The sequence below is a fragment of the Pantherophis guttatus genome, chromosome 2 (assembly GCF_059756535.1).
Source record: "Pantherophis guttatus breed Tessera chromosome 2, ASM5975653v1, whole genome shotgun sequence".
Classification (NCBI taxonomy): domain Eukaryota; kingdom Metazoa; phylum Chordata; class Lepidosauria; order Squamata; family Colubridae; genus Pantherophis; species Pantherophis guttatus.
This window is the reverse complement of record NC_142064.1, coordinates 135,560,076-135,575,402: the sequence shown is the minus strand read 5'-3', so window position 1 is coordinate 135,575,402 and position 15,327 is coordinate 135,560,076. Positions and strand designations below refer to the sequence as shown.

The 15,327-nt window shown below is 40.7% G+C and overlaps 1 protein-coding gene across 1 annotated transcript in view; it reads right to left on the bottom strand.

Moving 5' to 3' along the window:
* SLC4A8 (solute carrier family 4 member 8) overlaps positions 1-15,327 on the bottom strand; it is a 107,843-nt gene that overhangs the window by 52,762 nt on the left and 39,754 nt on the right. The window contains exons 3-5 of the mRNA XM_034412235.3: positions 8,683-8,817; positions 4,522-4,657; positions 515-675 (exon numbers count right to left, since the gene is read on the bottom strand). Coding sequence (XP_034268126.2) covers positions 515-675; positions 4,522-4,657; positions 8,683-8,817 — 432 coding nt within the window. The remainder of the gene's footprint in view (positions 1-514; positions 676-4,521; positions 4,658-8,682; positions 8,818-15,327) is intronic.

Genomic DNA, 15,327 nt, shown 5'->3' with positions numbered 1-15,327 from the left:
ATAATAATAATAATAATAATAATAATAATAATAATAATAATAATAACTTTTATTTGCGGTCACAGACCAAAATACAGATATAAGAACAAAAGGACGTGGGGAAAGTATCATCATAAACAGTTGGCTACCAGAAGCCTTGGCTGAGAGGGTCTAAATGTAATGAATCACTGAACTGGGCAAACCAGCTTGATTTTTAAATTAAACAAAACCTTCCCTTAAACTGTGGTCCTGCAGATTGTTGGAAATATAACTCCATAAATTCCTAGTCATCATGTGCAAGGCTCGATAGTCCCAATGTCATATCCCTAAAACATCTGGAGGGCACCAAATTAAGGAAGACTGCTATATTATTCTGCCTTGAAACAGATTTCCAGAATTTGAGTAAATTTCTGTCTAATCCAAGTTTGCATCTGGGCAGGTTATATCCAGGAAGGATGTTCTCTATACACAGGTGAAGAAGGCCTAGAGAACAGATTCCTTGACTTTTATTCTCATAAATTGTTAAAAATAGCACCTGCAACGTCTTCAGTGCAGTTTACAGATTTATCCAGAAGGATACTCCCATTGATGATACAGCTCCTCAGTTCAAAGAGACTGTGCAGTGAGAGAGTAGCCACGTATGGCTTACTCCATCGTTCTCCTCCATCTTCCACATCTTCCTCAAATTTCAGCCATCTGCAAGTGAGGCAACCAACACAACCCAAATCAAATACTACAGCAAAAGGTTTCAGGATCAATACATAATATTTATTTTTCCAGATGGCGTGGAAGGCCCAGCTGTGAAATAGAGAAGCTGAGCAAGCTTTTATGCATTAATATTATTGAACTGTAATGTGGAGTCAGTGGACATATCCCTCAAAAACTGCCAGGCCCTGTCCCACATCAATGAAGGCAATGCAAAACACCAGTCTCTATCATTACTTTTATTTACAAAAGGGTCTACAGGTCCCACGGAAATCACAAATGAATACAGACGTACAAGCAGTCCTCGACTTATGACCCCAATTGAGCCCAATGTTTCTGTTGCTAAGTGAGACAGTTGTTACATGAGTTTTGCCTTACGTTATGACTTTTCTTGCTACAGTTGTTAAGTGGATCATTGCAGTTGTTAAGTTAGTAACACGGGTGTTAAGTGAACCTGGTTTCCCTATTGACTTTGCTGGTCAGAAAGACACAAAAGTTGATCACATGGCCCTGGGACACTGCAACTGTCGTAAATATGAGTCAGTTGCCAAGCGTTTGAATTTTGACCATGGGGATGCTGCAATGGCCATAAGTGTGGAAAAAAGGTCATAAGTCACTTTCTTCAGTGGTGTTGTAACTTTGAACGGTCACCGAACTGTTGTAAGTCGAGGACTACCTGTAAAAAAATGACATCCTATTTGTCAGTGATGGATAGAAATTCAAAACAAGACATCGTGCGGCAAACTGTGTTTACTACCTGGTACAAACTATTCTGATTTGTGCTACCCTGCGCTCATTCCAGGGGTAGGTTCTAAATTTTTTTACTACCGGTTCTGTGAGTGTGGCTTATTTTGTGGGTGTCGCTTGGGGGCAATGTGACTGGGTGGGCATGGCCAACTTTTTTTTTTTTAACTTTTAAAAGCATTTTTTCTACAACCTTAAGAGGTTGCAGGAAAAAATGCTTTTAGAAGCCTCTGACGATCAGGCAACTCAGCTGGGATCGCTAGAGGCTTTTAAAGGCATTTTTTTTTTCTACAACCTCTTCGGCCGAAGAGGTTGCAGAAAAAATTACTTTTAAAAGCCTCTGACGATCCCAGTTGAGCCGCGCAATCATCAGAGGCTTTTTTTAAAAAAAAACTTTTAAAAACATTTTTTCGGCTGAAGAGGTAGAAAAAATGCTTTTAAAAGTTTTTTTTAAAAAAAAACCCTCTGATGAGGTGGGTGGGATAAGCGAGCGGCGACTGGGCCGGGAACCGGTTCGGGGGCGTGGCCAGCCAATGTTATTACCGGTTCTCTGAACTACTACAAATTTTTACTACCGGTTCTTGCAAACCGGTGTGAACCGGGAGCAACCCACCACTGGCTCATTCACAGTGTCAAAAGCCACATATATACCCCAAGGAGATAGACATATTTTAAAAAGAAGAGTCGGTACAGAACCGGAATTAAACAGACTTGTTTTTTTAAGATGGAAGATTAATTTAGAAATATATTTGATAAATAATCCAACTGAGTTCAGGTTTGGATTTCATATATAGCAGATAGGCAAACCTGACTGCATGGAGAAACACTTGCTGTAGCTTTTCTGATGCTGGAGATATATGCATAATGAACCCCTGTTTGACTACATGAATATTCCCTAGACTGATTATACAATGTAATTCCAAAACGTCACAAAGAAAATTTTCTAGTGCTGTTATTTAAGGCCTTATTTTTTTAAAAAAAGCCAGATAATACAGGTAGTTCTCAACTTATAGCAGTTAGTTTAGTGACCGTTCAAAGTTACAATGGCACTGAAAAATGTGACTTATGACCGTTTTTCAGAGTTACGACCTTTGCAGTATCATGTGATCAAAATCCAGGTGCTTGGCAACTGGTTCATATTTATGACCATTGCTGTGTCCCAAGGTCATGTCATCACCTTTTGCGACCTTCTGAGAAGCAAAGTGAATGGGGAAGCCAGATTCACTTAACAACCGGATTACTAATTTACCCACTGCACTGATTCACTTAACAACTATGGCAAGAAAGGTCGTAAAATGGGGCAAAATTCACTTAACAAATGTCTCACGTAACCACAGAAATTTTGCTTGTAAGTCAAGGACTACCTGCACTGGGGATCTTTCAGATACAAAACATATCCTTTACCATGATTAAAGAATCTATCTTACTCCCCCAAGGTGTCATCTTTACCCAAATGTATATGTTTTCACACTGCAACATGTCTCTCTTTGAAGAGTGCTAGAAAAATAATAGCAACTAGGAAAGGTTTTCTCCAGATCCCTTTTTGCATATATTTGAACTACTGAGACAACAAACTATGGAATAGGAATGGAATGAGTTTTTTTCAACAGTTTGATTCTTTACGAGCTTTAATGAGCCATGGTGGCACAGTAGTTAGAATGAAGTACTGCAGGCTAATTCTGCTGACTGCCAGCTGCCTGTAGTTCAATTCTCACCAGATCAAAGTTGACTCAACCTTCCATCTTTCCGAGGTGGGTAAAATGAGGACCCAGATTGTTGGGGGCAATATGCTGCCTCTGTAAACCGCTTAGAAAGGGCTGTAAAGAATTCTGAAGCGGTATATAAGTCTAAGTGCTATTGCTATTGCTATTTTTCATAGAATGCTGCCTGACTTAAATTTACCCTGGCAATAACCTCAATAAATTTCTTGCTTTGCCCTCAATCTCAGCATATAAATATGCTAAATTTACAAGAAGGCACTACTGTTTCATTTCAATTCCTATTATTTTTAAATAAATAATAATAATTTCCCTTTTTACAACCCTGTAATCCTTTAATTCAGGGTAGAGTTGGAGTGTGACTGGATGGAGCTGAGCATTTACTGGCTGGATACCCTTTCTGACGCCACATGGAGTTTGGAGCAGATATTTTTTTTGTGCATCCTACTGTAGGAGAGAAATTTTTGCTTGCTACCTAGGACTCAGCTTTCAACCTTCTGATTTAAATAATAATAATGACAAAGTTTAAACATTTGGCTGACTGTGCTACCAGTCATAGTAACAACAGCAGCTATAGAAGTAATAAATAGGCAATGTTGTGTAGTAGCAAGCATTAGTATTCCATCTGCCAGAAGATGGCATCATTTTACAACCAACCCAGCTAATAATAAATGTATTATTGTAAGGTTTCTATCAGCTTCCAAATGTTATTTTCTATTTACTTACTCATATATTTTGAATTATGTTTGGTCGTGCATTAAATGTACTCCTGAAACAAGTTTGGAATTACAATAAAACCATTTCTGAACTCTGTTCAAAGTGGTATTTGGCACAGTAATTATCAGTGAGATAGCCAACAAAATGCACGACTCCAGAAATTGACTTTAATTGAATCCAAAGATAATGATGTAAGCTTTAAATGTTCCCCATAGTTGTAAGGTGAGCTACTGAATGCACAGAAGTCTCCTGATTTGACATGGTATTGTCTCATGCTGACACAAAACCAGTTGTACACTTCAAAATAACCCACAAAACTTTTGAACAGACTACCAAATTCAGAGATTTGCAGGTAAAATTAGGGAATCAAGAACAGATTCTGCACAGGAGCAGCTGCTACTTCTAGACCAGAAATCCTGGCCTGACAAATTCTGTCCAAATAAAATTGGAACAAACATACTGAAGACTATTGTACCAATTCCCTCCATATTTAAAAGGTGATTTATTTATTTTTTTGTCCCTCATTAACAATCAACATGCAGGAAAAAATAATTCCCTGGTTCTTTTGCTTTCTTTCTGGATTATAAAACTAAACCAACTGTACAGAAAGATGGAATCCAACCTTGTTGTATGTATACATTTATATATTTATTTTTACCTTGCTGTTTCTTTCCACTCTGATTCTTCACCTTTTTTCACACAGATTTCATCCATTTCTGTGAATAAGTCATGGGGGACATGCTCCTCATCCTCTTCCATACCAAGGATAAAGTGAACTCGCTGAGATGGGGTATCTAACAAAGTGGAACATTGTATTAATAATGATGAAGACAATGGTAATGTATTCTTTGTGGATATGGAAACGCCCAGGGACAGCAGAATCAAGGAAAAAGAATTGGAAAGCATACAGGCAATTCTCAATTTACAACCATTCATTTAGTGACTGTTCAAAATTATAACAGCACGGAAAAAAATTACGTATGGCCAATCAATCAGAATAGAGCTGGAAGGGACCTTAGAGGTCTTCTAGTCCAACCCCCTGCTCAAGCAGGAGACTATATACCATTTCAGATAGATGGCTGTCCAGTCTCTTCTTAAAAACCTCCAGTGATGAAGCACCTACAACTTTTGAAGGCAAGCTGTTCCACTGGTTGGTTGTCCTCACTGTTAGGGAGTTTCTCCTTAATTCCAGGTTGCTTCTCTCCTTGATTAGTTTCCATCCATTGTTTCTTGTCTTGCCTTCTGGTGCTTTGGAAAATAAATTGACCTCCTCTTCTTTGTGGCAATCCCTCAAGTACTGGAATATTGCTGTCTTGTCACTCTAGTCCTTCTTTTCTCTAGACTGGCCATACCCAATTCCTGCAGTTGTTCTTCAGATTTCACACTTATGACCGTTGCAGCATCCCCACAGTCATGTGATCAAGATTTGGGCACTTGTCAACTGGCATGTATTTATGATGTGTCCCAAGGTCATGTAATCACCATTTGTAACCTTCCCAGCTGGCTTGACAAGCCAAGTCAGTGGAGGAAGCCAGATGTTCTGTCCCCGTCTCACACACGCACACAAACAGACAGCCGGGGGTTAAATAAACTGGCAGACAACCAATTCTTTTGATAAGACGCTTGGCAGCAACCCAGTAGCTGCTTGCCAAGAACCTTACTCATAAACAAAATACACACAGTTCAAGCATTGTCCAGTTCGCAAAATAAATCCAAGGCAGATAATGTTGTTTCCAAAGATGCAATGTGACTTGATAGTAGTTAGTTTTGTCCGTCACAGAGTCTGAATGGCCACTTCACCCCCTTTTATACCCTGTGGGGTGTGGTCCAGTGACTCAGCTTAATCTCTGGCACGCCTTTTCTTCTGTTGCGCACGCTTATCTCTGCGACGCTGCCGAGGATCCAGCCAAGACTCATTTCCCTCATCACTGTCCACCTGTGGCTGCGTGGACGTGCTTGGCCCCGGCCCTATCTCTTGCCCTTCGGCGGACACCAAAGGCATTGCCAGAGAGGAGGGTCCTGGAGAGGGAAGCCTTGCCAACTCCTCTCCTTCACTCTCGGAGTCCTCTCCTGCCGATGACACAGGCTCAGGTAACGGAGCCACAACACCAGATTTACTTTACAGCTGTATGATTCACTTAACAACAGCCATTATTCACTTAATATAATTGTGGCAAAAAAGGTCGTAAAATGGAGCACAACTCAATAACTGCCTTGCTTAGCAACAGAAATGTTGGGCTCCATTGTGGTCATAAGTTGAGCACTACCTGTATACAGAGAGATATCGAACAGATAAAAGGGGTAAATTACAGAAAAGATCTTGCAAGGTCATCAGTTCTCAAAAATATCAGTCAAAGATGCGATTCTTTTAGTTTGTTGTTTCTGATGTTCTATTCTTTGGTGAATGAAAGTCATTATTAATAATTTTGCTATTAGTGGAGAAGTAAATAGAATCTGCAGAATCAGAAGCTCATTAAAAAAAAGTTACCACAAAAGTAAAGTCACCTTTAAATGAAATTTAACTTCATGGACCCACTCATATAGATTTTTTGGTAACTACAAAGTAGTAGGTTAATATTTCCTTCTTCTGGGATTTATTTATAATTCCCTCTGTAGTTTACAGCCTTCTGTTTCCTGGAGGTTTCTAATCAAACGAATTCTACTTAGTTCTGAGCCTAGAAAAGATCAGTCAATAATTAACCTATGAGCAACGATGCCCACGTCTTGCACTTTAGATTATATTGCAATTTCGTTTGTTTTTGCTAAGTAAATTCGTACCAAGTATCTTTCATTTGTGATGTGCCATTCTAATCTTTCAGTTCCTTTTAGATTCCTTATTCCGGCAACATATTATCTGAATGTCTTAGCTGCATTCAGTCAGTTGTCTGACTGATATCTAAATGTTCAGTCCCTGGTGGCACCCTATGAGCTGTGATCTAAGTAACAAGGTGGAAAGTCTCTTCCAGGCTCAGCATCGCATGTAATGTACTTTTACTGGATTGGCTTAAGGATGCAAAGTGTATGGGATTACATCACAGATGAATACAGGTGGGATTTCCCATTTCCTTGTTTTTGTGGCAAGTTTTACAACTTTAAAAAAATACTTAGAATGTTATCTATTTTAGAGTTTACACCAGCAGTGGGATTCACTTACCTTCCCTACCGGTTTGCAAATGTGAGCGCGTGCATGGTCCTACTGGCTGGCCCCATCTCTCGCCCTCCCCTCCCAGTCACTCCTCGCCTGGCCTGAGAAGGTAAGGGCGACGGTGGGGGATGGAGAGTCACTCCATATTCCAGAGCGGGAGCGAAGCATCCCTGTACTTGCCATATCTTGTAGGTGCTTCTTCTGGTCCTTGTTGGTGCTGCGGGCACCTTGGTCGCTCGGGGAGACCCGCAACTTGCTTTCTTCCCCGAGACACTGGCCCAGCCCAGTTGCGGCCGATGCTCTGCATTGTAATGGGCTCCAGGAGGAGGCCATTGTGAAGACTCCCCCGTTGTGAAGCACGCTAAATTTAACTGTGCTGAGCAAGGCGCTGTGAGAGCAGTGGGCAGGCTATGGAAGTGGCAACAGCAGTGGCAGTGGCCGCAGCCAGGCCAAGCCACTGTCTCGGGGCGGAGAGCAAGTCGCGCATCTCCCTGAGCAATCAAGGTGTGCGCAGCACCAACAAGGGTTGGAAGAAGTGTCTGCAAGATGTGGCAAGTACAGGGGTGCTTCGCTCCCACTCTGGAATATGGAGCGAGTCTCCATTGCCCGCCATCGCCCTTACCTTCTCAGGCCAGGCGAGGAGTTTCTGGGAGGGGAGGGCGAGGGGCCGGACTAGCCAGTGGTGGGTTCAGCTGACAGGAGCCACAGCCGGGAAATGAAAGAGTTTCATTTATTTGGGAACCTGAAATGACTCTTGATTTAAATATGCACCCAAAGCACCCAAAGAAGAAGAAAGAACAACATCAGCAAAACAACAACAACAACAACAACAACAACCCTCGCCTGTTTTTGGAAATGATTCAAGAGGGAATACACACACACACACACACACACACACACACACACACACACACGAGAGGGGGGGGAGGGAAGGAGGGAGGGAAGGAGAGAGAGAGAGAGAGATTTGTTTTCCACAGAAAACACCAGGAGCCACAAAACTTGGGTAAGCATGGTTGGGGGTGTCATGTGACTGGGTGGGAATGAGTGATGTCGAGTTGGCCACACCCATCCAGGTTTTGTGGCTCCTGGTGATTTCTGTGGGAAGCGGGTCCAAATGGCTGTTTGAGTGTTTAAGGTTGCAGACCCATGCAATAGACACAACACTGATGGGGGAGGGGAGCATAACAATACTTTCCAATGTACCTAAAAGGCTAGCATGCAAACACATCCTTTGCTACCAGGAAGGCAGGATTATACAAAATTCAGCTGCAATGGGCAACTTTTAGTTGAACATTAAGTGTGCTGCTCTAAGAGCAGTTCCATAATAGAACTGATTGGCTGGAGGTTCAGGTTCCTCCATTAGGAGAAGCAGAGGATAAGCTACCACCAATTTTAGTTTCTGAATCAAACACTGGATTAGAATAATGGCCTGCAAATGCCTTTGTGGTTGTGTGACTCTAGGCCTAGGGTAATCCTGCTATTTCAGAGATAATAGGTCCATCTGTCCATCTCCAAAGATTAAGGATTTGCTTTGGCACTTGGAGTTACTAAAAGTTCTCAGCCGTATTCTGCATGCCTCCGTAAGATCCTAAAGAACTATATACAGCAATAGTATGGCAGATAGGAGACTATGGCTCACTCTCCCGCTTGGTTCTATTATCAACACACACTTACCGTAAGTTTCATGCGCCTCCAATATACTTTCCTTTATCCGATCTCGTTTCCTGTGTTTGGGGCCGTGGGGTCTGTGGTGTCTGTGGCCTTGTTTAACCAAAGGCATCCGTACCCCAACATATAATGTCCTATGCCCTGGAACAAAAGCAGATTGTCAGTTATTTATGGCTTTGACTTTGTTGAAATTACACCAACAAACTATCAGAAATACAGAAAGTCATCTTCCTTGTTAAAGCCACATTTGGTCATTATATTGATGTAGACCTTGGAACATCAGTCCAATATATACAGGTAGTCCTTGATTTATGACAATTGAGTCCATAATTTCTGTTGCTAAGCGAGACACTTATTAAGTGAGTTTTGTCCTATTTTATGGCTTTTCTTGCCATAGAATGACTATCATTAAGTGTTGTACCTTATGATTCTTGATGAATGTATCTTCTCTTTTTATGTAACTGAGAGCATATGCACCAAAGACAAATTCCTTATGTGTCCAATCACACTTGGCCAATAAAGAATTCCATCCATCCATCTATCCATCCATCCATCCATCCATCCATCCACCTACCCACCTATCTATCTATCTATCTATCTATCTATCTATCTATCTATCTATCATCTATCTGTCTATCTAGTTGTTATAGGTATTAAGTCTTAAGTTAGTAACATGGTTGTTAACTGAATCTGGCTTCCCCATTCAGTTTGCTTGGCAGACGGTCGCAAAAGGTGATCACATGACCCCAGGACACTGCAACCGTCATAAATATGAATCAGTTGCCAAGCATCTGAATTTTGATCATATGATCATGGGGATGCTGCAATGTTCATAAGTGTGACTTTTTTCAATGCCATTGTAACTTTGAACGATCCTACTAAATGAACTGTTGTCACTTGAGGACTACTTATATACATAAATTGTAGATAGGTATTCCTCAATTAACAACCACATTTGGAATCGGTAACTGAGCTGTTAAGCAAAGCAGTTGCTAAGTGAAGCAAATGTATTTATTATCTTGTTTCTTTTAATCTTGCTTTCCTTTGCTCTACAGATATGGGAGTCCTTGAGAGCTGCCCAGAATTGGTTAGAAGATGGGAAGCTATATAAATGCTTTAAATAAATAAATAAAACAAATGCAAGGATTGGTTGTAAAAAAAATTACCATTGTCATAACTGCAAATGATTACTAAACAAAGCATTCATCAAACAAGGACTATTTATATTTTAAGCTGTCATTACACTCCAGGCAAACTACACCAGTTTTTGTACATACTAATTCATTAGAGTTGTTACAACACAACAACTGCTCATAATTTCTTGTCCTTCTTAAGTAGCTAATGAAATACCTATCCATGATTTTCTTAAAGCTAAATATATCATCTAAATATGCGGTGTAGGATGATTCCATCCAGAATGAACTGAGGAATCAAACCATTAACAGAACGTGATTAAAACTTTTGAATTTGGAGAGGGGGGTAGGATTGCATCCTGCAGTCAGAAGCAGCCTTGACTGAAAATGAACAATGAAGTTTGGGGATTACATTAAGACAACAAATATGCATTTATTTATTCATTCATTCATTCATTCATTCATTCATTCATTCATTTATTTACTTGTTTGTTTGCTTGCTTGCTTGCTTGCTTTCCTTCAAAAAAAACCCCAATGTAATTTACACTTAAAAATTACAATCAAAAAGAATTTTAAAAGGATAAAACAAGTGATAAAAATCTATGTTAAAACTGTAAAATTAGTACTAAAGCAATTAAAATCCCCAGTAACATCATCTTGTTCCTAAAAGCTTGGTAAATAAAAATGACTTTGCCAGAGGCAGAAAAGGCAATAAAAATGGTGAAGACTGAAAACACCTGTCCTCAGCCAGTTGTTACACCTCAGCATGAGAGAGTGCACCCAGAGTACAAGCTTTCTATAAATATCCTTAGGGGAAAGAGTAGGAACATATAAAAAGAAGTGTAAAAAGAAGATATTGCAGTCCCAAATGATGAAGGGCTATATAGATTAAAACCAAAATCTATAATTGGGGTTGGAATTGATCTGCAAGCCAGTAAAAAGAATAAAGGACTGGTGTGATGAATTTGCTTCACAGTTCAAATCTTGCTGCAATATTTTGTAGTACAATTGACATTTCTGAATCATCATCAATGGCAGCCCCAGGTATAGTGCATTACAGTAATCTAAACAAGACATTTCCAAGGGATGGATTTTTGTAATGCAGCTATCTCTACCCCAGTAGAGCCTGAGCTAATGGAAGGTACTTCATATTTTTTTAAAAAAAAAAACACCTGGGCGCCTAATGTCAAAGATGGGTTAGAAGTGCTCCAGACTACTAATTTGACCTCTATGGAAATGGCATAGAAATCACATAGACTAATATGTATTAATTCACACAGGGCCAAACTGCTGAAACTGTAGCTGATTTTTGCCATATTTGACCTATTTTGTCTTCAAAGCGTCTTGCCTGTTAGTCACACAAAAAGCTACCAAGATTCTGTATGATCTCTAACTTGGATTGGATAGCACCACAATTACCCAGAAAGACTTCCAATAATTGACAGTGAGAGGATAAATGGTGGAAGAGAATATTTCTGGCCTCCATCACAACTTCAAAGTAAGCCCAGGGATGGATTCCCATTACTGTTCAAATGAATTTCCTATGAGTTTTTACCTATCTGCCTTCTGATTTGTCTCTCATCTGCTAAATCTTTAAATGGTTGAATGGTTTATATCAGTGGTGAAATCCAAATTTTTTTACTACTGGTTCTGTGGGCGTGGCTTAATGGGCATGGCAGGGGAAGAATACTGCAAAATCTCCATTCCCACCCCACTCCAGGGGAAAGATACTGCAAAATCTCCATTCTCTCCCCACTCCTGGGGGAAGAATATTGCAAAATCTCTATTCCCACCCCACTCTGGGGCCAACCAGAGGTGGTATTTGCCAGTTCTCCGAATTACTCAAAATTTCCGCTACCGGTTCTCCAGAACCTGTCAGAACCTGCTGGATTTCACCCCAGGTTTATATAGTGTGATGTACAAACTAAGTCAGTACAGCAAGCTTGTTGGTTTCTGAATCTGAATTATCTGCCACAATGTCCTACCTGTCAATGATTACTTCAGCTTCAACCACAACAATACACGAGCAAATAATAGATACAAACTCAAGGTAAACCGGTCCAAAGTTGATTGCAGAAAATATGACTTCAGTAACAGAGTGGGCAATGCCTGGAATGCACTACCTGACTCTGTAGTTTCTTCCCCAAACCCCCAAACCTTTAACCTTAAACTGTCTACTGTTAACCTCACCCCATTCCTAAGAGGTCTGTAAGGAGCATGCATAAGTGCATCAGCGTGCCTACTGTCCAGAGGTGGGTTTCAGCAGGTTCTGACCAGTTCTGGAGAACCGGTAGCGGAAATTTTGAGTAGTTCGGAGAACCCAGACCACCCCAACGATGCCCTTGAAGTGATGTCCCGGTGCCTGGAGGCTGTACGGATCTGGATGGGGAGAAACAGGCTCAGGCTCAACCCATCCAAGACCGAGTGGCTGTGGTTTCCGACGTCCCGATATAGTCAGCTGGTGCCATCGCTGACTATTGGGGGCGAATCATTGGCCCCCACAGAAAGGGCCCGCAACTTGGGTGTCCACCTGGATTCACGGCTGTCTTTAGAAGAGCACTTGACGGCCGTGACCGGGAGGATTTTTCATCAGGTTCGCCTGATTCACCAGTTGCGTCCCTTTCTAGATCGGGACTCCTTATGCATGGTCACTCATGCCCTCGTCACCTCCCGTCTGGACTATTGTAACGTTCTCTACATGGGGCTCCCCTTGAGGAGCACTCAGAGGCTCCAACTGGTGCAGAGTGCGGCTGCGCGGGTGGTGATGGGAGCGACGTGGCGCTCCCATGTAACACCTCTCGTGCGTGAGCTGCACTGGCTCCTGGTAGTCTTCTGAGTGCGCTTCAAAGTTTCGGTTATTACCTTTAGAGTGCTCCATGGCTTAGGACCTGGTTATTTACGGGACTGCCTGCTACCACCAATAGCCTCCCACCGACCAGTACGCTCCCATAGAGAGGGGCTCCTCTGGGTGCCGTCGGCCAAACAATGTGGACTGGCGGCCCCCAGGGGGAGAGCCTTCTCTGTGGGGGCACCTACTATCTGGAACGAGCGCCCCCCGGAGATATGGAGGATCCCAGATCTGCGTACCTTCCGTTGCGCGCTCAAGACTTTCCTATTTCATCAAGCCGGCCTGACCTAAGTCTTTCCCGTTTTTAAATGGAAATTTTAAATTTGGTTTTAAATTATTGGGGTTTTAAATTTGTTCAGCCAAATTATTTAATTCGTTTTAGTCTATTTTAAATTTTGTATTTATATGTTTTATTCTATGGCTGTTCACTGCCCTGAGTCCTTCGGGAATAGGGCGGTATACAAATTCAATAAAATAAAAATAAATAAATAAATAAATAAATAAAACCGGTAATAAAAACTCTGACTGGCCCAGCCCCCATCTATTCTCTGCCTCCCAAGTCCCAGCTGTCGGGAGGAAATGGGGATTTGCAGTATCCTTCCCCTGGATTGGGGAGGGAATGGAGATTTTACAGTATCCTTCCCCTGTCACGCCCACCAAGCCATGCCCACCAAGCCACACCCACAGAACCGGTAGTAAAAGAATTTGAAACTCACCACTGCTACCGTCCCTGTCATAATATTCCTTTTTACTTACACTTTTCATGTATTCAAATTATGTTTATACTTTTACCTGTTATCTTATACATGCTCGACAAAATAAATAAATAAATAAATAAATAAATAAATAAATAAATAAATAAATAAATAAATAAATATAAAATAAAATAAATAAATAAAACCTTACAATCAAAACTAGCACTAAAAGAGGGAAATCCAACATTACCATGTGGACGGTACTTTAATAATTACTATGAATTATAGTTCCCATGTAGCACAAGTCCATTTTTAGATGACTATGAGATGAACTGCTCATTTGAGAACATAGTCTGATTGCTTCATCTTTTGGACTTGCCTTTCTGTATATTTTGTTCATACCACTTAACATTCTCCATTGACAGAAAAATTGTAAGCATTCCTTCTCTGTCTCTTAAGAGCCTCGGCTCAGGCATGAGTTTAGCCAGGATGATTATGCTACCAAGAGTTTCACATTTGCTCCTGGTGAGAATTCCCTGATATTAATGGTGAAAACATGTTGCAGGCTCAGGGGGAATCATATTAATATAGGAAATGAGAGAGTAGGAGTCTCTTTTGTAATTGCCTGTCCACTGCGCAAGGGGAAAGAAAATTTCTCGTAAAAAGGCCTATACACTCAGGAGAATTGGATTGGAAGAAAAGACAATGAAAGCTATGCTTGGTGCATACTGATTAAAAAAACATCCAGTTATCTGCGTAGATTAGGATCAGCATTCATAAGCAGGAAAGGAGACCACAATTTTCTGGACAACCATTTTTTAGGGATCTATTTTTACCTGTTTTATAAGTCATCAAGTTAAACACAGTTGTTTTAACTGTTTAACACATAATAACCTCTTGGGTATTTGACAATTTCCTTGCTTTTGCAGTCTGAGGTAGCTAGCAAAAAAAAAAATGTGAAGGGCTTCATTTTCTGGTTATGTTAGCATCTATGAATTATAATTTTCAACGATTGTTATTTTTCTCAACTGCTATATTTATTTAATTTTCTTCTTTGAATTGTGATTGTAATTTGGTTTTAATTTATGCTTTATTACCACCCTTGGTTGCGGTGGGCAGCGATATAAATCAAATCAGTAACTGATTTGTAGCAAGAAAGGTTGTAAAATGGGGCAGAACTCACTTAATAACTGTCTAGCTTAGCAACAGAAATTTTGGGTTCAATTCAGTGGTGGGTTGCCCCCGGTTTGGACCGGTTCGCAAGAACCAGTAGTAAAACTGGTGGGAGGCCCCGCCCACTGTCCTGGATCACTGTCGGTGATCTGTGAGTGCACAGAAGCTTCTGTGCATGCGCAGAAGCAAGGGGATCCCGTTGCAAACCGGTAGTAAAGGTAAGTAGAACCCACCCCTGGTTCAATTGTGGTCATAGGTCGAGGACCACCTATAGTGGGGTTTCCTTTTATGTATTCTTGAACAAGGTGGCTTCAAGACAATATATAGATTGTTCACTTTTGCTGTCTTTTGTTCTACCAAGGTGGTAGTTTGTTCAGATACAATTCTATACCTCACCTATCCAGAGTTTAACTTTCTAGCAAACATAAAACAGCAAAGTGTATGCAAATCTACTTGGAAGCAATACTCTTTAGACTTTGTAAAACCTTATCTCACAGAATTCATGTTGTACATTTTTAGGGATAAGGAAAGTTCACTCAGTTCATGGATATGAGCTCTCTTTCCTTTATTATTATTATTATTCAATGAAAACAGCATTGAAAACAGATATCTGAATTCACAAGAGAGGAAAGATTTTGTGACATTTTGTGGCTGCGCTCTTTATTACTAATTTAAACACATTGTGCCAGGCAGGATCCGGAACAAGTATAAAGAGAATAAAGTATAAGCTACAGAAATAATTACTTATTTCCCCTTTGTACTGACTCTCAAGAGTGATGCTTCTTTTGGCATAAAAAGAATT